The sequence below is a fragment of the Vulpes lagopus genome, chromosome 20, assembly GCF_018345385.1.
Source record: "Vulpes lagopus strain Blue_001 chromosome 20, ASM1834538v1, whole genome shotgun sequence".
Classification (NCBI taxonomy): Eukaryota; Metazoa; Chordata; class Mammalia; order Carnivora; family Canidae; genus Vulpes; species Vulpes lagopus.
The window spans coordinates 607,007-633,499 of NC_054843.1; the positions used below are offsets into that span (position 1 = coordinate 607,007).

The 26,493-nt window shown below is 50.3% G+C and overlaps 1 protein-coding gene across 19 annotated transcripts in view; it reads right to left on the minus strand.

Moving 5' to 3' along the window:
* The window catches only part of PCBP3 (poly(rC) binding protein 3), a 245,684-nt gene that overhangs the window by 52,480 nt on the left and 166,711 nt on the right, over positions 1-26,493 (minus strand). For 17 of the 19 annotated variants that reach the window (XM_041734744.1, XM_041734742.1, XM_041734745.1 and 14 more), the window contains one exon: positions 2,598-2,729. The exons of 1 other annotated variant lie outside the window; for it this stretch is intronic. In XM_041734744.1, the coding sequence (XP_041590678.1) occupies positions 2,598-2,607 (10 nt within the window). In that variant the 5' untranslated portion in view covers positions 2,608-2,729. Of the gene's footprint in view, positions 1-2,597; positions 2,730-8,922; positions 9,020-26,493 lie in introns of those variants that run through there. One more of the 19 variants, XM_041734753.1, reaches the window with a different exon arrangement.

Here is a 26,493-nt window from a genome sequence, read left to right on the forward strand (position 1 = left end):
TAAACCTCGGCCCAAAGTGACAAACTGGCTCAGCCCGTGACGCTGCCACGATGCGGGCGGCTCCCTGCGCTCCCCCCAGCCGGGGCAGCTCTGTCATCACTCACGGACTGAGCCCTGAGTCCCGGGGACGCCAGTCGCTAGTGGCCAAGCAAGCAGGAGGGCGCAGACAGCCCTGCCACGTGTCCGGCCCCGCCGGCGAATTCCCACCTTGCAGCGGGTCTCCGCGGAGGATCCGTCCTCGCTCCCTGACAGATGAGGGAAGGGGCAGCACAGTGACGCAGGGCTCACTCCCGGTCCTATAGTTCGGGTCACGGAAGCCCGGGCTCTTGCCCACTGGTCCCCAAGAGTGTCTAGTGCCAGGGAGAGCCTGGGGAGGACTGGACGCTGGCCGGCGGGTCTGGCCAGGGCAGGCTCAGCCCTTGACAGGCAGGTCTGGTGCAAGGTAAGCAAGCGGCCAGCGAGGCCGGCCATCCAGGGGACGGAAGGAGAGGTGGTCGCCGGAAGCAGATATACTGCCAAGGGGCACACCTGCCTGTTTTGTGCCAGGTGGGAAGCAGAGAGAGCCTAGCTGGAAAGGAAGCGGCACAAGGAGGGACGTGAAGGACCAGAGTCACCAAAGAGAAGTGGCTGAGGGTGTGGGGGCCATGAAACGGAAGAGGGGGAGGCCCAGAGAAACCAAGGGACGAGGGCACCCCAGGTGCCAGGGGCAGCCGAGAGAAACCAGGCCAGGCGAGAAGTGAGGACGTGACTTGGGCAGTTGCAGGGTGGAGGGCGCATCGCAAATGGAGTGGGGGGGCCTGCCTGTGAGCACCACACGCCCAGGGGCTGGCCAGCTGCGGGCATTTGGGGCCTTCGGGTTCACTGGGACACGGTGGGCTCAGTGGCCAGTCACCTCCCAGATGGCGTGGGTTTCCTGTTCTCGTGGATTCCTCCCGCTGCCTCTGCAGCCACGTCCCATGCCTGAGCATCGCACACGGGTACCTGGCAAACGCAGCCGAGGCGGGGGGCAGGGGGCAGGCTGACGAGCGGCGCAGACCTCCCCAACCTGCATCCGTTCGGGCCGGAAAAGAGGCAGAGAGTCCCGTGTGGGGCCCTCTCGGCTCCCAGCGTCGGGGAGGGGCAGCCCGGCTCCCAGTCACGGACATTCAGCCCAGGCCCCTGGACGCTGAAATGGTCTCAACCGTCCTCCGTGGGAAGAAGGAAAGAGCAAAACCGCCCAGGCCGCGGGCTGGTGGAAGTGGGTCAAGCGCCACCGGATTAAATGCTGAGCCGCAATTAACCGACCGACCGGCCCAGCAGACAACCGTGGGGGCGACAGCAGCTGGGCTGAGGACAACGTGGGGAGCAGCCGGTGCCCTTATTACTAGGTTCCCTGACGTTTAGAAGATCGTGTTTCTCTGACAAGCGCCCGGGGGTACGTTAACTCAGAACCTGTGCGATGTTTGCGGGCGACCGTGGACTGCTGCACTACACAGCTTCGAGATTCTCGGTGCTGCCCTCGTGTCTCCAGGGGAGGAAGGCACCCTAGAACGTGTTCTCAAGGCCTCAGCAAAGCCCGTGTAACATAAACACACACGTGAATAAATTAGAACCAGCCTGGGGACGGCCGAGGCCCATGTGCCATGGAAGGAACTGGAGGCCTCAGGCTGAGGCCAGAGAAAGTCGGCTCCTGCAGGTGTAGAACCCGTAAGGCCCGGCAAAGAGAGTGCGGACCTCAGGGTCCTGGAGCACACAGGGGCACAGAACACACATGCTCTTGCACTCGTGCACACACCTCACACTCCTAGTCACATGCACACACACTGCACCCACTCCTGCACACTTGCTCCTGGGTGAATGCATGCACAGATGCTGGACATACGTGATCCTATAACCATGTACACACGCACTGTGCACACGGGCACACCGCCCCCCTCCTGCACACACATGCACACACACTCTGCGTGCGTGCACCTTCCCCACACATACTCCTACACACGTGTTCCTGTGTAACCATGCACACACGTGCTCCTACCCCTGTATGTGTGTGCTCCTGCCCATGCACGCCCACACACATGGTGCTGCACCCTTGCACACGCGGGAAGACTGTCAGTGGGGCCAGGCTAGCATGTAGTGCTTAGCACAGGGGCCCTGCATGTGGCGGGCACTCATTCATGGGGGATCTGATAAACGAGGTGACGACAGACCCAGCTCTTCGGAGTCCCCACCCGGCATTCTTTAGAAAACGGTGGGAAGAGGGCCAGAGGTGTAAAAGCAAGGAATGCTTAGGGGAAAACAGCTCTAAGGGCTCCCATCCTCCTCAAACATGCAAGGGGGAAAGCCACGGGTGAATGTGCTGTCTCAGCTTAGACCTGCTCCTCAAACTCCACCTCAACTCTAGAGTCAGCCAGGAAAGCTATTTACTCCTACACGATCACACGCGCAACCGCCGCCTTTCTCTGTTAAACTTCCTGGCGCTGCTCCCCAGGGATGCCATGCTGTGGGCAGGAGAGGGCCAACCGCATATTGCCTCGCTGTTCTCAGGGCTCACTCTGACCTTGTTACCCATGTTCCAGGGAAACAGAGGAGCGAGCAAAACATACTTTACAGTCACTCACCTTCCCCCATAAGCAGGCTCTAAGAGTCAGAGCAGATCCATAGACGGCAAGTGTTCACGCTGACAGTGACTTAGAGCATCACAGCTGGAACCGGTGAGTGACACGGCCGACTGTGTCCCGGGGCTCACCTACCTAAAACACAGAACACAGGGCATGTGAGCGTGCACGTTCGCGACCCTGTCCATGAGCACGGAGCCCCCGCAGCACGGTTTCTTGCTTCCGACACAGCAGCAGACGTGTCTTCAGCATTGGACAAGTATACGGCATGTGTGGGACACGGAGGCGGAAGGCCGTGAGACCCAGTTCTGGGAACGCTGCTCCATTTACCCCAAATGAGGCAGCTCTAAAGGTGAGGAGGCTTCCATTTCATAAATGACAAGTCCAAAAGAAGCTTTTTGGTGAAACTATATCAACCTTTGAGGATGTAAATGACACAGCCAACCTTCTACTGACAGTGCTTAGTCCCGTTCTCTCCCCCTCCTCCCACCCCACTGATTTAGGAACAGCTTTCATGAAATTACACATTAGCCCAAATGCATTGTGGTTTCCCATTCTCACAGGAAACGTGATCATGCTGTCCATCCTGCCCCTCCGGCCCCATGTCTTGGCGCACGTTCTCGTCCAGGCAGACCTGCCCCCCCAGGCCGCCCAGTGGTTTTCCAGAGAGTATCAGTTTTGCCCGGGTCTAAGTTTCCTGACTATTTACTTTTTAAATTCACTTTGGTTGCCCAAATTGGAAATTTAATCCCCCGTCACAAGTACCCATTTTTGTACATTATCCTCTTTGCTGCGTTATAATTCTATTCCATAAGTGTGTATTTATAGTCTCTATGAATTGTTACAGACATCTTAAAAGGCTTATTTCCAACAGCATCCAACACTTGGAGTTGTGAGGTCAGAGCACCAAAAATAACTAAAGACCTTTATTCAATGTCTTTGCTTTTCTCCAAGTCAATCAGGTAACCACTTTAGGCAATAAACCACAGCACTGACTGCTTTGTTCCAAGCTAAAATGTGTCGTCCATGTAATACACTGTCGTTCACAGGAGAACAAACTGGAAAACACCAAGTTCAAGGGGATTTCAGGAAAGGTACTATTAAGAATCTCCATCTTGGGGATCCCTGGGTGGTTCAGCGGTTTAGCGCCTGCCTTTGGCCCAGGGCGTGATCCTGGAGTCCTGGGATCGAGTCCCATGTCGGGCTCCCTGCATGGAGCCTGCTTCTCCCTCCTCCTGTGTCTCTGCCTCTCTCTCTCTCTCTCTCATAAATAAATAAATAAATCTTAAAAAAAAAAAAAAGAATCTCCATCGTGATTGGTAGAGAGGCTAGTATCTGCTGAGTTAGGTCTTAAAGTCAGTAAGTGGGAATTCATCAGAAAGCAAAGGACAATATTTTAAACAGGGATGCCACGACAGTTCAATGGGGAAAGAATAGTTTTTGCAACACATGGTGCTGGGAAAACTAGATGACCACTTGCAAAGAATGACCCTTCAAATCGTACAAACACTAAGTCAAAGTGGACCAAAGACCTAGACTTAGGAGCTAAAAGTACAAACGCTTACAGAAAATATTGGGAAACAAATCTTTATGACACTGGATTTGGAAATGAGGATTTTATGGATACAACACCAAAAAGCACAGGCAACAACCAAAATTAAGAGCTTTTGTGCATCAAAGGGCATTAAGAAGAGAGAAAATACAATCAGCAGAATAGGAGAAAATACTTGCAAATCATGTATCTGAGAAAGGATTACTAACCAGACCATATAGAGAACTTTTGCAACTCAACAATAAAAAAATTTTCTTTTTCTTTTTTCTTTTAAGATTTTATTTATTTATTTATTCATAGAGACACACAGAGAGAGGCAGAGACACAGGCAGAGGGAGAAGCAGGCTCCATGCAGGGAGCCCGACCGTGGGACTCGATCCTGGGTCTCCAGGATCACACCCCGGGCTGCAGGTGGCGTCAAACGGCTGCGCCACCGGGGCTGCCCCTAAAAGAAATTTTTCAATGTGCAGAGGATGTGCATATGTATTTCTCTAAGGAGGATGGACAAACAGCCAAATAAGGACATGAAAAGATGCTCAACACCATTAGTCATCAGAGCAATGCAGATGAAAACCACCATGAGATACTATTTTACCCCACGTAGGATGGCAATAATAGTGATAATAGTAGCAACAATGATGATATTGATAATAGTGAGGAGGAGGAGGAGGAGGAAAAGAAAGAAGAAAAACAATATTATAAATGTCAGCCAGGATATGGAGAAACTGGAGCCCTCATACACTGCTGGTGGAAACACGAAATGGTGCAGCCACTCGTTAGATAGTCTCACAGCTCGTCAAAACGTTAAACCAGTTAACATATGACCTGGCGATTCCACTCCTAAGTATCTACACATGAGAAATAAAATAAAACAAAAACACACGTTCACACAAAAACTTGCACATGAAATTCATGGCAGCTGAAGAGTGGAAACAACCCAAATGGCCATCACTTGATGGAGGGATAGACCAAATGTGGTCTAGCCGCACGATGGGGTATCATTTTGTCACGCGAAAAAGGAGTGAAGCCTTCAAAATGCAACACAGATGAACCTGGGAGACACGGATGCTGAGTGAGAGAAGCCAGACACGGAAAAGCACGTAACTGTACGGTCCCAAGTAGGTGAGATGCCGGAAAGGCGAATCGGAGAGACAGGAAGTAGACTCAAGGCTCCCAGGGTGGGGAAAGGCAAAGGGGACTAGGGATGTGACTAGTGATGTGTATGGGCTTCCTTTGGGGTGATGAAATGTCCTGTAGACAGACAGTGGTGATGACGGCACACCTTTGTGAATATACTAGAAACTGCTAAAATGTAGGCTTTAAAAGCATGGAGTTTAGGGTGTGTGAATTATACTCAATTAAAAAAAAAAAAAAAACCAAAGGCGGGGCACGTGGGTGGCTCAGCAGGTGAAGTGTCTGCCTTCGGCTCAGGTCATGATCTCAGGGTCCCGGGTTCGAGTCCCATGTCAGGCTCCCTGCTCAGCGGGGAGTCTGCTTCTCTCTCTGCCCCCTCCCCCCCGCTCAAGCTTTCTCGCTCTCATAAATAAGGTCTTTTTTTTAAAAAGCAAAAAAAGGCAATCAATACTCAAAAGTTAAAAAAAAAAAAGTAAAGAGAGAAACCTCCCATGAAACTGCAGAATTAATGTGCATTTGCTCAATAACACAAAATAAAAAGGCACAGACTCAGAAGTACTGAAAAGTCAGGAGGAGAGAGAACAAGCAACACAATACTGGCATCTGGGAAGCGGGTGACGATGTGGTAAATAATGTGGCAAAGCCTGGAAAGCTGAGACCCACGCCTTTAAGGGAAGAGGCGACTGGACGCCAGCCAACTCACGCACACATTCCAGAATGTCTGCAGAGGGAAGGGCCGGAGGCAGGGGAGTAAAAGCGGGTAGTAAGTAGAATTTTCCGTGAGGCATCTGGCCCCGGAAATCCTCTGGCTCTTTTCTTCCAGGGACAACGGGAGGTTTCGCCTCTGCAGAGGGTGACTCATCCGGGACGCGGACTCAATGACAAGCGGTTCTGAGGACAGCAAAACGCCAAAATTAAAGCAGGAGCATTACACGGGAGACGACCAGTGGGACAGTGAGGACTCCTGCCCCCCCCGCCCCGGGGCGATCCGAACTCTAGCAGGATTAGGATCTCAGTGAGTTGCACGAAACAGCAACAGTGGGGATGGCAGGCTCTGGTGAGAATGTCATAAAACCAGAAATCAGTGAACTTTACCCAAAGGACATTCCACTTGCAACTCCTAACGTTCTAGATGTATCTAGAGGGAGCTGGTTTACTTAATAGATATGGCCCTGACATGTCACTACACTGGTAGGAAAGACAAGGAGACCAGAAATCTTTAAAGAAACGACAAATTTGCTTCGTCGTGGATGGACGTGGAGGGTGTTATGCTGAGTGCAGTAAGTCAATCGGAGGAGGACAAACATTACATGGTCTCATTCATTTGGGGGATATAAAAAATAGTGAAAGGGAATAAAGGGGAAAGGAGAAAAAATCAGGGGAAATATCAGAAAGGGAGACAGAACATGAGAGACTCCTGACTCTGGGAAACGAACTGGGGGGGAGGAAGGGGAGGTGGGTGGGGGGTGGGGGTGACTGGGTGACGGGCACGGAGGGGGGCACTGGATGCGATGAGCACTGGGTGTTATTCTATGTGTTGGCAAATTGAACACCAGTAAAAATAAATTTAAAAAATAATAAAATAAAGTGGTGTGACAGCCAGTCCCATTCTTGCAACGACCCGCTTCTTCCACCCCCAGCAGCAGCGCGTTGGGGGGCCGGGGACGCCCCGCGGCCTGCACCGTCCGAGGGAACGATGCTGCGCTCTCCCTTCAAGCACGGTCGCTGCGAGGACAGGAGGGAGACGGGGACAAGCGAGGGACGAGGGACGAGGGACGGGATCCCTCTCCTCACCTCCGCGCAGCCCCCTCGGCCACAACGGGAGCGACGGTCTCAACGCCTGGCTGAACGGCCGCCACCACGAATCAGCTTCAAAGGATGAGGCCCCAGGGACGCCCAGACAAAGGAAGCCCATTCCCCATTCCGCGGCGAGGCACACACGTGCACACACGCACTCACACGCGTGCGCGGCGTAGGCGGCCTGGGCCCCACCAGGAGCTCTGCAGCGTCGGGCCAGGGGGGCCAAGTGCTACCCCACCTGCTTCCACGGGGCTCCCTGCAGGAGCGGGGAGGAGGGGAGGGAGGCCGCGGGGGCAGCGCAGGAGCCACCCCGGGAGGGTGAGAACCTCTGGGGGCCTCTGCGGGGCTGAGACACAAAGGGCCAATGGGGCGAAGACGGTAGATCCTGATACTGAACCCAGGGGGCTCCGGTGTGGGCCGGGAGGGCAGGAGGGAAGTGGGGAGACAGTGCAGGAGGCTAGGCCAGCATCCAGCCCCGAGCCAGGGGGACCGGCCGTGGCCGTGGGCGCGGAGGCGGGACAGGGGCTGCGGGGGCCCATCCCTGCGGATTCGGTCTGGGGGGACCTCAAGCCAGACCGCGTGCACGCACGGGAGACGCCAGCACAGCTCTCAGGAGCGGCCCACACCGGCTCAGGGAAATCCAATGAAGATGCCGCCGCGACCCCACGGACACCGCGCGGTGCGTGTGTGACACACGGAGCTTCCACGCTCCCCTCAGGCTCTCAGGGACCCAAACTGGCCATGCCCCAGCTCACAGTGCAAGTTTCAACAAATTTTGAAGACACGGAATCAAACAGACTATGCTCTCCACCCATTAGGCAATTGAATTAGAAACCATTAGCAAAAGGGTAGCTTTATAATTCCCCCGAACATAACATCTTTTAAAAGCTTCTGGGGGGGGGGGGAATCCCTGGGTGGTGCAGCGGTTTGGCGCCTGCCTTTGGCCCAGGGCGCGATCCTGGAGACCCGGGATCGAATCCCACGTCAGGCTCCCGGTGCATGGAGCCTGCTTCTCCCTCTGCCTGTGTCTCTGCCTCTCTGTCTCTCTCTGTGACTATCATAAGTAAATTAAAAAAAATTAAAAAAAAAAGCTTCTGGGGGCGCCTGGGTGTCTCAGGTGGTTGAGTATTCAACCCTTGATTCTGGCTCAGGTCATGATCTCAGGGTCATGGGGTCAAGCCCCACTAGGAGCCACTTGCCCTCTGCCCTTCCCTACCCTGCTAGGATACACACACTCTCCCTCTCAAAAAACAAAAAACAAAAACATTAAAGGAAAAGCTTCTAAATAAGATATGGATGCAATGACATAATGAAATTAGAAAATAACTAGACCAATAAACTTGCAACATGCCGAACTTTGCGGCAAGTGGCAACCGTAGAATTTACAGTCTTAAAAGCCTGTGTTAGGAATAAACAGAGAACAAAAATTAGCGAGTAAAGAAATTCAACCTAAGAATTTAGAAAATAGCAGAAAGCATCCACAGAAAATACAAAGAATGTAATAACAAAGAATAGGTCTGGAGAAAAGACATGAGCCCACTGAGAAAATGAACAACTATAAAATTTAGTTCTTCAACAAAGGTCTAGGAATACACAGCCCTCTGATGACACTGATGAGGGAAAATAATCAGGAGGGCACAGATGGTGTCAGAGGCTACAAGGAGGACCAGGCCTCTGGTCGTGGACATGACCGAGCAGCCACCGCGCTCCCGTTCTTCCTGCCGAGCACAACTAACTGGACGCCAAACACAAAACAAACGAGGAAAACTCGGGCAAGCAGGGGGAGGGAGGCAGGTTGCCAGGATGCTCAGGGTTTGAGGAATGACGCGGCGGTGAGCTCACCACTTCATTTTGTGTCATCTCGTTTCCCTCCTGTATATTCCAAACTGGTCACTGGGAAGGCCTGCAACCTAAAAATGCTGCAGGACATAGAAAAACAAGTCTCATGAAATGTCTGCTCTCTCTCCAGGCCAAGGACTGGGACAGGAAGCCGAGGCAGCCAGACAGCCTCTGCCCTCGCAGGGCAGGCGGCGACCAAGGAAACACCCCTCCCTGCCCCCGTGCAAAGAGGCTGGCCTGGGAGCTTAGCCTCCCCTGCCTGGCAGTACCAAGCACCTGCCCCCAGGTGTCCTGGGACCGAGGGAGGGGCCTGGACCTCCACCCCAGTCCGCTGTGAGCAGGGTGCCCCCATGTGGGGTCAGCAGAGGCCTGCTAAGACAGTTTGCACGGATACCCCAACGCGATAGCCAACGTACCCAGGATACAAAGGAAAATCACTTATTGTGCCCCAAACTAGGAAAATCTCAACATGAAAAAGGAAAGAAAATCAGTAAGTGCTGAACATGCTCAGGGCACATCTCTAAAAACCTACAGAGAAACAGGAGCTATGAAGAACAACCAGCAAACAACCAAAAATCAACCAAAATGAAATCATTAATCTCAATATCCCTATAACCACTAAAGAAATTGAATTTGTAATAAAAAGCTACAGAAAAAGAAATCTCCAGGGCCAGATGGTTTCACTGGAGAATTTTAACATTTAAAGAAGAACGAACACCAACCTGAGACAATCCTTTAGAGAAAACAGACGGAGAATTCTTCCCAACTCATCTTGTGAGGTCGCCATCACCCTGATACCAAAAGCAGAGCAATGTGCCCTATGGACATAGACGCAAATAAACTAAAACAACTTTTTAATTGGCAAAACGAATCCAGGAATGTACAGAAGATTTATACACCAGGACCAAGTAGGGTTTATCCAGGTATGCAAGGCTGGCTCCACAAGAAAAAGTCAATCAATATAATCCACTGTATCTATAAAACCCATATGATCATATAAATTGATGCATAAAAGGCATCTAACAAAATTCAACTTATTCACAATAAAAAATACCAGCGAATTAAGGACACAAGAAAATTACCACAACCTGATAAACAGCATCTATGAAACCTAGAGCTAACATCATACCTAATGTTGATAAGCTGGATGCTCTGCCCTACAGCTGGGCACAGGGCAAGGCTGTGCAGTCACCACTCTTATCCAGGATGCTGTGGGTTCCAGCCATGTCATAGGCAAGAAAAGTAAATCAGAGACCTACAGACTGGAAAAGAAGAACTAAACTATCTCTATTTGCAAATGATAGTTTTCTACCTAGAAAATCCCAAGGAATCTACACAACAAACCCCCTAGCACTGATAAGTGAGTTCAGAAAGGCAGAGTATAAGAATAATACACAAAAATTAACTGTATTTTCTAGATACTAACAGTGAACTCACATAAACCAAAATTTAAAACACAGTATCATTTAAAATAATTCAAAATAAAATGAATTACTTATATACACTTAACATATACAGGATCTGTATCCTGGAAACTGTGAAATGCTGATAAAGTAAATTTCAAAAACCTAAGTAAATGGAGAGACACATTATATCCATGGATTGGAAGACTCAACATAGTAAAAATATCAGTTCTCTCCAAATTGATCTAAATGTTCAATGCAATTCTTTTAAAAATCCCAGCAATGGGATGGCTCAGTTGTTAAGCATCTGACTCTTGATCCTAGCTTAGGTCTGGATCTCAGGGTTGTGAGTTCAGGTCCCACATTGGGCTTCATGCTACTATTTAAATAATTTTTTTAAAATCCCAGCAATGGTTTGTAGACATAAGTGAGCTTATTATAAAACCTATACAGAAAGGTGCAGACCATAGAGTAGCTTTAAAAATCTTGGGAAAAAAAGAATAAAGCAAAAAGAATCACTCAGGGCAATAATAAGTCTGAATCTGTAACTACAGTTTTCAAGATAGCACAGACCAATAGAATAGACTAGAGAACCTAGAAATAAACCCACCCAAATATGCCCAACTCATTTTTGACGAAGTGGAAAAACAATTCAATGAAGAAAAAAGTAGTTTTTTCAACAAATGGATTTCAGACAATTGAATAGGCAATAAAATGAACCCTGATTCAGGTCTCACGCCTTACACAAACATTAACTCAAAATGGATGATAGACATATATATAAAACAAGAAACTAAAACCTTTAGGAAAAAAAGCAAAGGAGAAAAATCTTCAGAATCTAGGGTAAGCGGAGTCCTTAGACTTGACACAGAAGGCATGATCTGTGAAAGGGAAAATCAATAGATTGGACTTAATGAAAATCAAAAACATTTGCTATGCAAAATCCCCTGTTAAGACAATGAAGACAAACTATAACCTGGGAGAAAATATTTGCAAACCACGTATCCAGCAAAAGACTAGCATACAGAATATATGAAGCACACTCAAAACTCAACAATAAAATTCTTTTAAAAATCAATTAGAGGGGCACCTGGGTGGCTCAGGGGTGGGGCGTCTGCCTTTGGCTCAGGGCATGATCCTGGGGTCCTGGGAGCGAGTCCCACATTGGGCTCCCAGTAGGGAGCCTGCTTCTCCCTCTGCCTGTGTCTCTGCCTCTCTCTCTCTCTCTCTCTCTCTCTCTCTGTCTCATGAATAAATAACTGAAATCTTTAAAAAAAAAACTTGTTTTAAAAAATCAATTAGAAAATTGGGGCACCTGGGTGGCTCAGTCATTAAGGGTCCAACTCTTGATTTCAGCCAGGTCATGATCTCAGGGTCCTGGGGTTGAGCCTTATGTTGGGTCCACAACTCAGCATGGAGTCTGCTAAAGGATTCGCTCCCTCTTCCTCTACCCTTCCCCTACTCTCACATGCCTGCTTTCTCTCTCTCTCTCTCTCTCTCTCTCTCTCTCTCTCAAATAAATAAACATATATATTGAGAGAAAGAAAGAAAGAAAGAAGGAAGGAAGGAAGGAAGGAAGGAAGGAAGGAAGGAAGGAAGGAAAGAAATGGCAACACAGGTCTACCTCAAGAACCATGAAAAGTCTCAAATAACCTAGTTCCGCACCTAAAGGGGCTAGAAAAATAACAACAAATAAAACCTAAAACCAGCAGAAAGAAGATTAGAGCAGAAATAAATGATAGAGAAACTATAAATACAGTAAAAGATATCAATGAAACCAGGAACTGGTTCTTTGAAAAAAAATCAATAAAATTGAAAACCTCTAGCCAGACATACCAAGAAAGGGAATAGATTCAAATAAATAAAATCACAAATGAGAGGGGAGAAATAACAACCCATACCATAAAAATACAAATAATCATAATATTATGAAAAACTATATGCCAAAAAATTAACAACCTAGAAGAAATGGATAAATTCCTAGAAACATACAAACTACAAACACTGAAACAGGAATAAATAGAAAATTTGAACAGATCAATAACCAGTAAAAAAAACTGAATCAATAATCAAAAATCTCCCAACAAACAAAAGTCCAGGACCAGATAGCTATACAGGCGAATTCTACCAAACATTTAAATAAGTTAATACCTATTCTTCTTGAACTATTCCAAAAGACAGAAAAGGAAGGAAAACTTCCAAATTCATTCTATGAGGCCAGCTTTACCCTGATTCCAAAAACCAAAGACTCCACTAAAAAAGAAAACTACAGGCCAATATCCCTTATGAACACGGATGCAAGAATTCTCAGTAAGATGCTAGCAAATCAAATCCAACAGTGTATTCAAAAAGTCACTCACCACCATCAAGTGGGATTTATTCCTGGGCTGGGGGTGGTTCAATATTCACAAATCAGTCCACGTGATACATCACATCAACACAGAAAAGGGTAAGAACATGTGATAATTTCATAGATGTAGAAAAAGCATGTGACAAAGTACAACATCCATTCATGATAAAAATCCTTAACAAAGTAGGGATAGAGAGAACATACCTCAACATAATAAAAGCCATAAATGAAAAACTCACAGCAAATGTCATACTCAATGGTAAAAACAAAAACAAAAAAACCGAGAGCTTTTCCCCTAAGGTCAGGAACACGACAGCAATGTCCACCCTCACCACTCTTACTTGCCATAGTACCAGAAGTCCTAGCAAAGGCAATCACACAACAAAAAGAAATAAAAGGTAACTGAATCAGTAAGGAAGAAGTAAAACTTTCATTCTTTTCAGACAACATGATACTCTATATAGAAAACCTGAAAGACTCCACTAAAAAACTGCTAGAACTGATAAACAAATTCAGCGAAGTCACAGGATACAAAATCCACATACGGAAATCCACTGCATTTCTATATAACAGTAATGAAGCAGCATAAATAGAAATTAAGAATCCCATTTACAATTGCACCAAAAATAGTAAGATACCTAGGAATAAACCTAATAATCAAAGAGGTGAAAGACCTGCACTCTGAAAACTATAAAATACTTATGAAAGAAATTGAAGATGACACAAAGAAATGAAAAGACATTCCAAGCTCATGGACTGGAATAACATAACATTAAAATGTCTATCCTATCCAAAGCAATCTCCACATTTATTAATTTATTTATTTAAGATTTTATTTATTCATGAGAGACACAGGCAGAGGGAGAAGCAGGCTCCCTGCAGGACCCCAGGATCATGACCTGAGCCGAAGGCAGACGCTCAACCACTGAGCCACCCAGGCGTCCCCAATCTCCACATTTAATGCAATCCCTATCAAAATACCAACAGTATTTTTCACAGAACTGGAACAAACAATCCCAAAATTTGTATAGAAACAGAAAAGACCCGGGTGGCCCCGATGGCTTGGCGGTTTAGCGCTGCCTTCAGCCCAGGGCGTGATCCTGGAGTCCTGGGATCGAGTCCCACGTCAGGCTCCCTGCATGGAGCCTGCTTCTCTCTCTGCCTGTGTCTGTGCCCCTCTCTTTGTTTCTAATAAATAAAATCTTAAAAAAAAAAAAGGAAATAGAAAAGACCCGGAACAATCAAAGTAATCTTGAAAAAGAAAAGCAAGAGTCATCACAATTCTGGATTTCAAATTACATTACAAAGCCATAATAATCAAACTGTATGGCACTGGCACAAAAATAGACACATAGATCAATGGAACAGAACATAGAACCCAGAAATGATTCCACAATTACATGGTCAGTTAATCTTTGACAGGGAAGGACAGACTATGCAACGGGAAAAGGATCATCTCTTCAACAAATGGTGTTGGGAAAACTGGGCAGCTACAGGCAAAGGAATGAAACTATACAAAATAAATTCAAAGTGGGGTAAAGACCTAAATATGAGACAGGAAACCATAAAAATCTTAGGAGAGAACATAAGCAGTAACCTCTCAGGTATCAGCCATATCTGAGGCACAACATTTTCTAGATATGTCTCCTGAGGCAAGGGAAACAAAAGCAAAAATAAACTATTGGGACTTCATCAAAATAAAGAGCTTTTCTGGGACGCCTGGATGGCTCAGCAGTTGAGCGTCTGCCGTCAGCTCAGGGCGTGATCCCGCGGTCCGGGATTGTGTCCCGCATCAGACTCCCTGCATGGAGCCTGCTTCTCCTTCTGCCTGTGTCTCTGCCTCTCTCTGTGTCTCTCATGAATAAATAAATAAAATATTTTTTAAAAATAAAATAAAAAGCTTCTGTACAGTGAAGGAAACAATCAACAAAACTAAACGGCAACCTACAGGATGGGAGAAGATACTTGCAAATGACAAATCTGATAAAGGGTTAGTTTCCAAAATATATAGAGAACTGATACAACCCAACACCCCAAACCCAAACAATCCAATTAAAAAATGGCCGGAGGACATCTCTCCAAAGAAGACATCCAGATGGCCAACAGACACATGAAAGATGCTCAACATCGCTCATCATCAGGGAAATACAAATCAAAACCACAACAAGATCCCACCTCACACCTGTCAGACTGGCTAACATCAACAACACACGAAACAACAAGTGTTGGTGAGGAAGCAGAGGAAAAGGAACCCTTGTGCACTGTTGATGGGGAGGCAAATTGCTATAGCCATTGTGGAAAACGGTATGGAGGTTCCTCAAAAAGTTAAAAACAGAGCTACCCTACGACCCAGCAAATTGCACTATTAGGTATTTATCCAAACGACACAAATGTCCATCAATAGATGAACAGATAAAGAAGATGTGGTGTGTACACAATGGAATATTACTCAGCCATCAGACAGGGTGAGATCTTGCCATTTGCAATAACATGGACGGAGCTAGAGGGTGTTGAGATGTCAGTCAGAGAAACACAAACACCACACAATTTCATTCATATGTGGAATTTAATGAACAAAACAAACAAGCAAAGGGAAAGAAGTAAGAAAGAGGCAAAACAAGAAACAGACTCTCAACTACAGGAATAAACTGATGATTACCAGATGATCACCAGAGGGAGGAGAGTGAGGGGACGGGTGAAATAGGTAATGGAGTTAAAAAAAAAAAAAAAAACATCAATTAGGAAATGAGAAAAAGTCATGAACAGACATTTCCCTGAAGAAAGTATATGGATGGAAAATAAACCCACGAAAATGCTGCTCTACATCATTAGCTATTAAGGAAATGCAAATTATGAGCACAAGGAGGTGTCACTACCTATCCATTAGAACAGCTTTGAAAAACAGTGGTAGTATCAAATATTGGCAAGGAATGTAGGAACCGGATCTCCCATACATTTAAGTAGAAATATAAAATGGTATAGCCATTCTGGAAACATCATTTACTATAAAATGAAACACGTCCTTCCTATGGAAGCTGGCAATTGTACTGTTGGGTATTTATGCCAGAGAAATAACAACTTACACAGACATGAAAAACTGTGCTTGGGCTTACACCGTGACTTTATTTGCAATAGGCAAGAATGGGAAACAACCCCGATGTCCTTCAATGGGTGAGTGGCCAGACTGTGGTCATCCCACACCACCGAGTGCGACGTAGCAGAAAAAGGAACACACGACCGATACGCATGGCCCCTGGGACAGGTCTGTAGGTAGGGCCTTATGTGGAGGGAGAATAGCCAGTGTTAAAAGGTTGCAAACTGTAAGACTCCAATTCTGTAACATTTTTGAAAGGACATAATTATCAATTATCAAGAATCAATTATTGGTCTCCAGGGGAGAGCTGGGAGTGGGGTGGAGGGCGAATACTTCAGGGCATCACAAGGCAGTTCCTCAGAGGCGATGCAAGGGGCAGTTGTGTATCTTAGATGGTGGGGGTGGTTATACAAATTTGTGCAGCAGATACAACCGCACAAAATCAAACTACTATTACTACGACTACGGTTATTGCTACTACAATTACCAGTCCTGCCGTTACGACGACGACTACCAAGGCTACAACACCTGCTGCTACTACTGCCACTATTACTACTGCTACCACCACCACTACTACTAGGACCACTGCTGCTGCTACTACTATTACTACCACCACTAGTACTACTACTACTATCGCCACTGCTGCTACTACGGGTAGGATTATGACCTACTACTACTACTACTACTACTATTTCCACTACTCTTGCTACGATTATGACCCACACCACTAATTACTGCTGCTGCTGCTGCTGCTACTACTTCTGTTGTTGCTGCTGTTACTAACACTGCTACTATTAGTACTACTGTTACTACTAATACTATTGCTGTTACCACTGCTACCACTGCTCCTCCTCCCCCTCCTATTACTCCTACCACACACACATAACTGAGTGCAGGTAAAAATTGGTAAAACTGGGATAAAGTTTGTAGTCTAACTAGCAAGTACTGCCTGTATTATTTTCTGGGTTTTCATACTGTACTAACATTAGGTAAGACGTTACCACTGGAAGGAGCTGGGTAAATGTTACAGAAGACTGTGCTATTTTTGTTACTTCCTACGAGTCTGATTTTTTCAGAATAAAAGTCAAAACTAATTTTTTTTTTTTTTTTTTACAAATAATGTTTCTTATAGCAAACACAGAGAGATTCTGAAACAAAAAGCTCCAAAACCCGGTTTCAAACTCAGCTAACACGTTTAACAACAGTACTGTGCAGAACTGGAGAGATTTTATGAGCCAAAAACTAAGCCATGCGAGATGGCCCAAAAGGCAGCACAGAGAGAGCCAGACGGGAACGCGAGGGATGAGACACGCACACACCGGGCAGCCGCGACCTACATTCACTCGGGCTCCAAGGAGAAGGGAGGGGTGGAGCCGAGGCTGTGTCGCAGGGACTGACTCAGGCCCCAGCCCAGCCCGGTCCACACTCGCTTGACCCAGGAACTCAGCCTGGCTGCAGCGTAATAGGATCTCAAGGAAACAAAGACAAAGAAGAGATCTCCAGAGCAAGCAAACAAAGAAATAAATGAGATTATTCTCAAAGGAGCAGTCATTAGGCCGAAGGCTTCCTTCTCAGCAGCCAGCGCGGCTGCCAGGGCAGGAGGGCTGCGGTGTGCTGGAAATCAGGCGCCGGGGTCTCGCCCGCGAGTGGTCGTCCTTCGCAGATGGAGTGGCTGTCGGCGTTCCAGACAATCAGAAAACGGGGACTTTCTTCCTGGTGGACCCACTCTACAGTCAGTGGCAAAGGGTATTGTTCAGGCACAAGGAAAATGGCCACAGAAAGAATATTGGATTTGCAGAAAGAAATACAGAATAAAAAACGTGAAAATATGAATAAAAGGAAATGAATATCAACCATATAGGACAATGATGTTTGTTGTTTACTTAACTGATTATTAAGTCTCCTAGGACTTAAATATAAAAATTCACTATTTCATGCTAACAGGATAGTTTTTTCTTTTTTCCATTTTTTTATTATTTTTTTTTCTTTTTTCCATTTTTTTAAACAACTTTATTTATTTATTTGAGAAAGCAAGAGCATGAAAGAGAGAGAGAGAGATTACAAGCAGGGGGGAGGGGCAGAGGGAGAAGCAGACTCCCTCACTGAGCAGGGAGCCTGACACGGAACTTGATCCCAGGACCCTGAGATCATGACCGGAGCCAAATGCAGATGCTTCACTGACTGAGCCACCCAGGCGCCAATTTTTCTTTTAATTTTCAAAACTCCTTAAAAATCCCCAGATACTATGATTAGATAAACAAAGAAAAACCCCGAGACCTCTTCAGTACAGTCAGATGTCCAGGAGTCCATCAAATCCCCAGGACCGGGGTAGGTGTGGCCAGAACATAGCAGCAGGGTCTGAGTGAGTTCCCGGATGCACAGCGTTTGTAGGAAATAGTAAGTGGGGAAGAGGCCTTTGAATCACAAAGCTCAGAACCCCCCGCCGCCCCAATACCAACATCTCCCACAAAGAAATAGAACTGACGCTAAGTGGGAATCTAGGTGAATATTCTGAGAGCAAATGGAGAAACTCCAGGAGGTATGTGCTGAACCCAGGTCCCCAGGTTCTGGGAAGGTGGAAACAAAGGAAGAAAGACAGGAGGGAGGGAGGGAAGGCAGGAAGGCTGCAAGGAAGGGAGGAAGGAGCTTGTAGGAAATTTAAACAGTGCTGAGGGCTCTAAGTCCTCAGGAATCTCAGAAATATACAATCTTCACTTCTGGGGAAAGAACCATATGGAGAAAAAAACTGTCCCCAAAACACCACAAGTGAAGCTACTGGAACACAGAAGTCTTCAGAGAAAGACAATGAGAGGAGGAGCAGCCTCAGTGTGTCCTGGCTGACCATAACGGGACAGGTGATGGCTGAGGGTGCAGGCTGAGGGGTGGGCCAAGGGTGATGGCTAAGGGGGTGGGCCAAGGGTGATGGCTGAGGGTGACGGCTGAGGGTGACGGCTGAGGGGGTGGGCACAGCACAGCCATGGGAGGGGAGCATTGTGGTGGTGGGGGGAGTGCTGAGCGCTGTTCCTCTCCAGATGACAGACATCAGACTGTGGAAGTCCTCCAGAAGCAGGAGTGATGCTCACCAACAGGAAGGCCTGTGCAGAGGCCATTTAAAAAATCTTTCATGGCCACAATAAAGGAGAAACCCCTTGGTCCACAAGGCTAGGAAAGTTATTCTGGCTCATTCCCAATTCCTCTGCAGGAACCTCTTCCCAAATGGTCCAGAAAATCCCTTATTAAAAAAAAAAAAAAGGCAGAAGAGAATTATGATTCAATCCCATAAAATAGTGAAAATGAAACATTGTAAGAGATAATAAAAATACATCAGAAAACTATGAACCCAAGGTAGAAAATTATAGCCTAATTAATATGTCAAATTGAACTAAAAACTTTGAAAATCATCAACATTTTAGAAGAACAAAATTTATTTTTTATTTATTTTTTAGAAGAACAAAATTTAAAATAGAATTAGAACATCTCAAAGTGACATGGCAAGGAAACAGGAAGACATAAAAAGGTGGTTGGTAGAGAGCTCAGGAATAAACCAGAATGTTTGTCACAAGTGAGAAGCAGAAGCAGCATACGAGCAAAGAGCACAGAAGGCCCAGGAAAAGAGCGTAGAGAAGAGAAACAAGGAAAAAAAATAATGAGACAGATGTGCAGGAAGAAGACTCCAGAGAACATGACGGACACAATGCACGGGCAAGACAGAGCCGCCGTCCGTGCATGTGAGTACACCCGCTGCGTCTCCACGTATACTCGCGGATCACCCCAAAACACTTCCGGACGTAAAACAGCCTGAACCGACACCGTGACTGGGCACCCCACGTTCCTGAAAATTCAAGCCTGAGCAGCTCATGGCAAGACACACTTCAGGAAAACAGATGATAGAGCCAAGTCTTCGGGGCACCCAGCCTAAAAGGCCCCGCACACTTATAATGAAAAGAACATCAGAGCGAGGAGGTCGGGGTTCTCGACAGCAATGCAGAAGCAAAGCAACACTTTTTAAGACACTAAAGTGAAAAAAATATATAAACCAAGCATTTTATGCAGCTAAATTACAGCTGTGCTGGAAAGGCCACAGATAAAAAGATGTGAACGTGCAGGAACCCCGGGAACATTTTCCTGCAGAGCCTACCCCGAAGAACCCAACACGAGTGGGTTCCAGCCAACCGCGAGGTAAGTGGAGAAGCTATGTCACAAGGAGTACGGTGACAAGCATCGGGTCCATTTAGCTCTAGAACCTGAACTAAATGACGCAGTTGGTGGTGACAGAGTAACGTATAAACGTTCCATGTGATGGAGATAAGGAACCGATAAAGCTAATAACGTGGGAGAAGAGGCGGGGGAGTAACGAGGGGAGCCTTACAGCCCCCGAGAGGGAGTAGCCTGGAGGGAGAGAAGCAGCTCCCAGCTCCCTCTAACCCCCAGGAGAGCACATCAATAGACGAGGGAAAAGAAAAAAAGAAAAGAGAGGTTTTTGTGAATTATATAGACAATAGTGGGATCCCCGGGTGGCTCAGCGGTTTGGCCCCTGCCTTCGGCCCAGGGCATGATCCTGGAGTCCCAGGATCGAGTCCCACGTTGGGCTCCCTGCGTGGAGCCTGCTTCTCCCTCTGCCTGTGTCTCTGCCTCTCTCTCTCTCTGTCTCTCATGAATAAATAAAATCTTAAAAAAAAAGAATCAAAAGAAATATGAAAAAGGAAATGTTTACTAAGTTGAGGAGCTCATTTACGTACACACGTATATATTTATTTATTTATATTTTCAAGAACAAATAATGGAAAGAAAGACAAAGCTACCTACCTGGGAAGGGAGGAAGCTGGATGGAAAGGGGTGGACATGAGACTTTTCTGAATAGTCTCCAATATATTTTTACTTTATTTTATTTTTTTAAAAGATTTTATTTATTTATTTATGACAGACACAGAGAGATAGAGAGAGAGAGAGGCAGAGACACAGGTAGAGGGAGAAGCAAGCTCCATGCAGGGAGCCCGACGTGGGACTCGATCCCGGGACTCCAGAATCACGCCCCGGGCCGAAGGCAGTACTAAACCGCTGAGCCACCGAGGTTGCCCATAATTTTACTTTAGAATCATATAAATGTTACATAATCAAAAATAAGAATTTTTTTAATCCCCCCGGCCCAAAAAAAACCCAAGTATACATGAAGCTGGTGACATAAGCACACAGACAGAAGAATTGTGGCAACTGACTTTAAAGCACAGGAATCTGTCTGGATCTCCTCAGGGATGGACACACATGCCAGGAAATCTTGATGAGCCATTTGTGGGCACCAATAATATTCCAAAGTCATTATATGTACATTTAGGGTAAAGCACATAAGTAATAATGCTAATAAGACAAAAGAGAAACAAGTACTAAATTTAAAAATTTTTAAGTAGAAACTCTGAGATCTTACATTTGACTTAGAACTATTTCTATGAACTCACACTTTCCCCTTCTTTTCCCCTCCTTCGCTCTCTCCACTAAAACTATGAAAAAGTGGTGACGCTCAATTGCAATAAGCACCCTTAATGCCTAGACTATGGTCTCTAAATATCATTCCCCAACCAGGACGAAGTAGGGCCCCTGAGGGAATTAGCTGATTCCAGGAGGTCTGGGAAAGCAAGCATCAGAGAGGAGAACAGGACACGTCACGTGACAGAGTCAAGGAAACCGTCAAAGACCGGTGTGGTCATATCCACGCGGAAGCCCGCAAACACGGAATAATCTGAGTAAAGGGAAGAATAGTTGCAAGAGAACAAATGTACCTTCTACGTAAAATCCATATGTTAATAATAATGCTTTACACAGAAAGGAAAAAAAGCAGGAAGAGAAAACAAAACCTATAGGACGGTGAAAAAAAAATTAAAAAAAGAAATTAAATCCAAAAAAGGAAAGAAACAGGTCTCCTGCCTTTCCGGTAGGAAGCATATTTTAGGTGACCAGACAACCCCAGGGAGTGAGGAGACGTCACCGCATATGGAATAATCCCAACTCATCCACGTGGAAAGGGTTCCACGGCTGGCAGGTCACTGTTCCACCCGCCCTGACGGAGCAGCGGGTCTGGTGGCAGTGGCCAGCGGACCCGGGGGACCCACGACAGCCGCCACGCCCACAACCTGGCTCCCCCCACGGGGCAGCGCACGGCAGTGCCTAAGTGTGCTCGTCTGGAAAACACGGCTCAGGAGGAACAAAGCCAGGTTCTATGATGTGGGGAGGATGAGGGAGATGCTCAGTGACCCTGCAAGGATGCAGCGGCCGAGCCCGGGACGTGGGACGGCCCGAGAACCACGCGGCCACGGGCGGTGATGGCCAGGCCCACTGCGCCGCTTCCTGTGATTTGACACGAAGTCACAGGGGAGCCCGGGTTCGAGGGCAGGGAGCGCTGACCCCATGGGAGGGAAGGAGAAGTCCTGACACGGTGGAAGCAGGGGGCTGGGCCCTGCTGCACGGAGGCCACGGCGCCCGGACGGTCCACGGTGAGGCGGCGGGTGGGACGGCAGCGCAGGACGGTGCAGGCAACAGGCAGGACGGCGGAGGGCGATCCGGAGGTGCCGATGCGCTCGCAGCCACGCTGTGTGGGGGTCATTCCGGCTCCAGGGGGGCCGTGACTGGTCCCGTGACTATGGCAGTCGGGACAGGGGCACCTTCAGGATCAGATGACACGGAGCCACTCTGAGGCTCCGTCGATGGGGCCTGCGACCACCCGCAAGCCTGCCAGATGGCAGCAGTCGGCTCCGGGGGCAGCGGGGGCACGGGGCAGGGCGAGGGGAGCACGACGCCCGGTGATGACCGCCCCCCGCCCCCCTCACGGGCCCGTCCTTGCCTGCCGAGCTCGGGCCCGGGCCCGCCCGCGGTCACGCCGCCGCCACGGAGCAGCACAGCCCCGGAGCTCCGTGCCCGCGCCTTCCTGGACTCGGGCAGCGCCCCCGGGGTCGTGGCGGGCAAGCCGCGGCCGCCCCCTTGGCTGTTCGCCCGGCAGACGCGCAGTCCTCCCCCGAGGACCGTCCTCCCGGGGCTGCGCGCGGGCGACTGGGTCACAGCAGCCGCAGGACGAGCGCGGCTCCGGGGCAGGCGGGGGAGCCCGGGGGGCCCGGGGGGAGCTGGGGGGCCCGAGCGAGCCCCGCCGCCTCCGGGCCGCCCCTCGGGGCTGTCATGCAGCGCGGTGGCACCTCCGGCCGCCCGGCCTCCTGCCCCCGCCGCCGCCTAGCTCGGCGTCCGGCCGGTACCCCGGGGCCTTCGGATGCGCCGCTCCGCTCTCGTCCCCACCTGGGCGAGGCTCCCGAGCCGCTGCCGTGTCCAGCGCCGCCGCGAGCAGCGCCTCAGCCTCCGCGCGGAGACCCGGGAGGACACGCCGCGGTCGGTCTCCGGGAGCCGCTGCGTCCGCGCACACCGGCCGGCTGGTGCCGGGGGCCAAGAGCCTGGACCCGGCCCTCCCCGCGCCCCCGTCACCCCGCCATCGGGAGGGGCCAGCGGCCGGCAGCGTGCGCGCCTGGGGCGATCCAGCTCCTGCAGACACAGGCTGGTAGAGAGCGCAGGCCTCTAGCTGGTGCGTGCGCCCCCGCAGGTGAGTGCCCAAGTGCCCAAGTGAGCCATGGGCAGTGCACACCTGTGCCGGGTGTCACGCTGCGGAGCACACACCCGGGCTGCATCGGGACCCGCGGATGGGCGTCCCCGCCCCCGTGTGTCAGAGCCCACGGCCTCGGGCCTCCTCAGTTGGGGCCTCTGCGGGGGGACCCAGGGAAGGGGACCGTAATAGTCGCCAACCTCCGAGAGCCAAGGACGTGGGGCGGCCTCGGCCCAGGGGTGCTGACACCCCACTCCCTCCGCTCACCGACCACGACCCGGCATGGCCTGGGCCTTCCCTGCACGTGGGCTTTCACTCGGGTGACCACATGTCGTCTGACGTGTGCTCGCTGGTCCACGTGGCCTGAATTTGTCTCCAACATTCAAAAATCAGATTTCACATTCGAATCCCATGAATGAGGGAATGGGGGAGCCCCCGGGAAGCGTGTGCTCAACGCGCCTGCCGCACGCCGGCCGTCCCCGTCCACCTCCGCCTGGGCCCCAGAGTCCCATCCCCGGACGGTGCCGGTGCCGGGGGCGGGCAGGGGTCTCTGCGAGGCTGCGGGCGGCCACCTCCCCAGAGCCCACGAGCCGACGGGCGGTCGTGCTTGCAGCGTGTGGAACAAGGTGTCATCCCGGGTGAAAGCCGAAGCTCTTCAGGATCCCGCTGTGACGCCCACGTGACGGAGCAAGACCTCAGCGGCCGACTCCCTGTCTGCGTCCACAGAGGACTCCTCCCTGGTCGCCGTAAGTGAATGTCGGAGGCTGGAGGACCTAGACGAGCTGACTAACCAGTTCTGCCGAATTCCGTAAAAGGAGGCAGGACCCCAGAATGCTTCCGGCGCTTCCTTCCCTAAACAGGTCGAAGGACGCCCCGTTCTCTCCTGAAGAGCCAGGCGTCTGGCGCTCAGGGCGCCCGTCGGCCTCATGGGCCACACGACGTCGGCACAAGCCGGGAGGCCCCGAGGGCTGCGGGTGCTCCGCAAAGGCCGGGGCCTCTGCCACAGCTCCCCAGGCAGCACGTTCACTCTGCGGGGAGGACGGGAAAACAGGATCACGCGCTAGTGCTCCGGACCCCGTGGGACGGGTGCTGTGCCGGGGGGGGGGGGGCTGCAGGAGGGCAGGGGCCCCCGGGACAGGAGGATCGGCCGCGCATCACCGGGACAGGCTTGCCGGGTGGGGGTCCTCCGTTCCGGGCCGAGGAGCAGAGCTGGGCTGCAGGAAGCCCGGAGGCTGGGACGCGGGGAAGGACCTCCCTCCAGGGAGAAGACAGCAGGGAGCGGGACACCTGCTGCCCGGGAGGGGTGGGAGGGGGGACCAGGCTGCACTCGGGCAGGAGAAGGGGGGACCCCGGGCGAGGGCAGGAGCACAGAGCTCCTCGTTTCTGCACAACAGTGACGGGAGCAGATGGTGATCACGCTCCTTTGATTCCCTTCCCTTTTGGAAAAGGCTTAGTCATGAAATGTTTGCAGCATCTTAAAGTTGGCTTATAAACGTCATTATCGTGCCACGCTCCCCCATCGTTACCTATCTTGTTTCATTAAAAATATGATTTACACGACTGTCCAGACGGGGATCACTTGCACAAGCAGGGGAGGGAGCACAGTGGGGCCGCTCCTGCCCTCTCCCCTGGCTGTGGGTAGTGCCCAGGGGCTGTCTGCCCCCACTGAGAGCTGATCTGAGCCCTGGGGAAGATGATGTGGCTCACAGCTGGGCTCAGTGGCACGCACATGCCCGCCAGGAGCCTGGGGACATGGAGGTCCCTGAGCTCGGGATGGTGCCTGGGGACTCAGGCTGCCCACTTGCCCAGGGAAGCCTACCTCTTGGGGCACTGTGGACCCGACGTCGCTGGGCAGATGGGCACAGACAACAGGAGACAACAGGAGGCTGCAAAGCTCCATGAGACACACGTGAGGCCCCGGCTGGGGGCCCGGCCAAGCCCGTGAGGCCTTGCTTGTTGCCCGCCCACCTAACCAGCGCTTCCTACACCATGGATTGGCTCCTCTGCGGGAGCTCGGCCCGACACACGGCTTCACGCCCACGACCCAAGACACGGCCCAGCCACTCCCCCACCTCCAGGCGTCTTGTCTGGGCTCCCAGCAGCCTTGCAGACCACCACCACAGCGGCCAGCCTGCAGAGGCCACTCCTCTGCTCACCTGTGCCCTCCCTCTGAACGCCCGGCACACTATGTCCCCACCACCTAAAATCACTCCCAGCCCGGAGTAAAGGCATAGGGCACAGATTCTGGATAAGTGAGAAGAGAAGGAGAAGAGGAATCACACTACGAGCCCGGTGCACCCTGACAGCAGGGTGAGGCCACGGCCAGCCGTGTGGCCGAGGAGGAGGAGCAAACCTCTGGACCCTCTCATCACGGCCCACGCGACACAGCCCGGGACCCCCAGGGTGCTTGGCCTGTGCCATCCCTCTCTTGGGCAGGGGCAGAAGCTGCAGAAGGGCTTGGGTCATTTCTCGCAACACCCGGAGGGAAGGCCAGAGCCACGCAGGGCTGACCATGGCCAGCAGCCTCCCCAGAGTGAAACACAAAGTGCCCTGTCCTGTCCCAGGGCTGGCAACAGAGCCAGGCAGAAGGCTTTCCAGCCATCAGCTCAGGGGAGGTGGGCAGGCCCCAAGCACGGCTCAGGGGCGGGCGACAAAGGACAGAGGGTGGAGGACAGGAGCCAAAGAATGATGGAAGGATTTCCTCCAGGTGACACTGACGTCAGAGGGCCTGTGTGCTCGGCAAAGCCTCGGTCCCCCCTCCCCGGGCGTGGAATATTTCCCATCCCTGTGTCGTGCTTGGCCATACACTTGCTCTTCCCAACCAAAAGTGAGCAAAGGTGGCACATGCCACTCTGTGTTCCGGTGACAAACACCCCCTGATGTCCAGCAGGACCACAGCGGACCCAAAACCGATGGCAACCACAGCGCAGCCCAGGCCATGCTGACCGCTACGGCAGCCACCGGGGGGCCACCACCCCGGGAGCCAGGAGGGAAGACGGCAGAGGCTGGGACGACGAGGGAGCACACAAGCATCAGCACCATTACTGCGTGCTGGAGCAGAGCTCCGGTTTCCGGAGGAGCTTGGGGCTTCAGGCAGAGCGTGAAGGGCAGCTGGGGGCACGCCTCGTTCGCAGAGGCTGTATTTGAGAAGGGA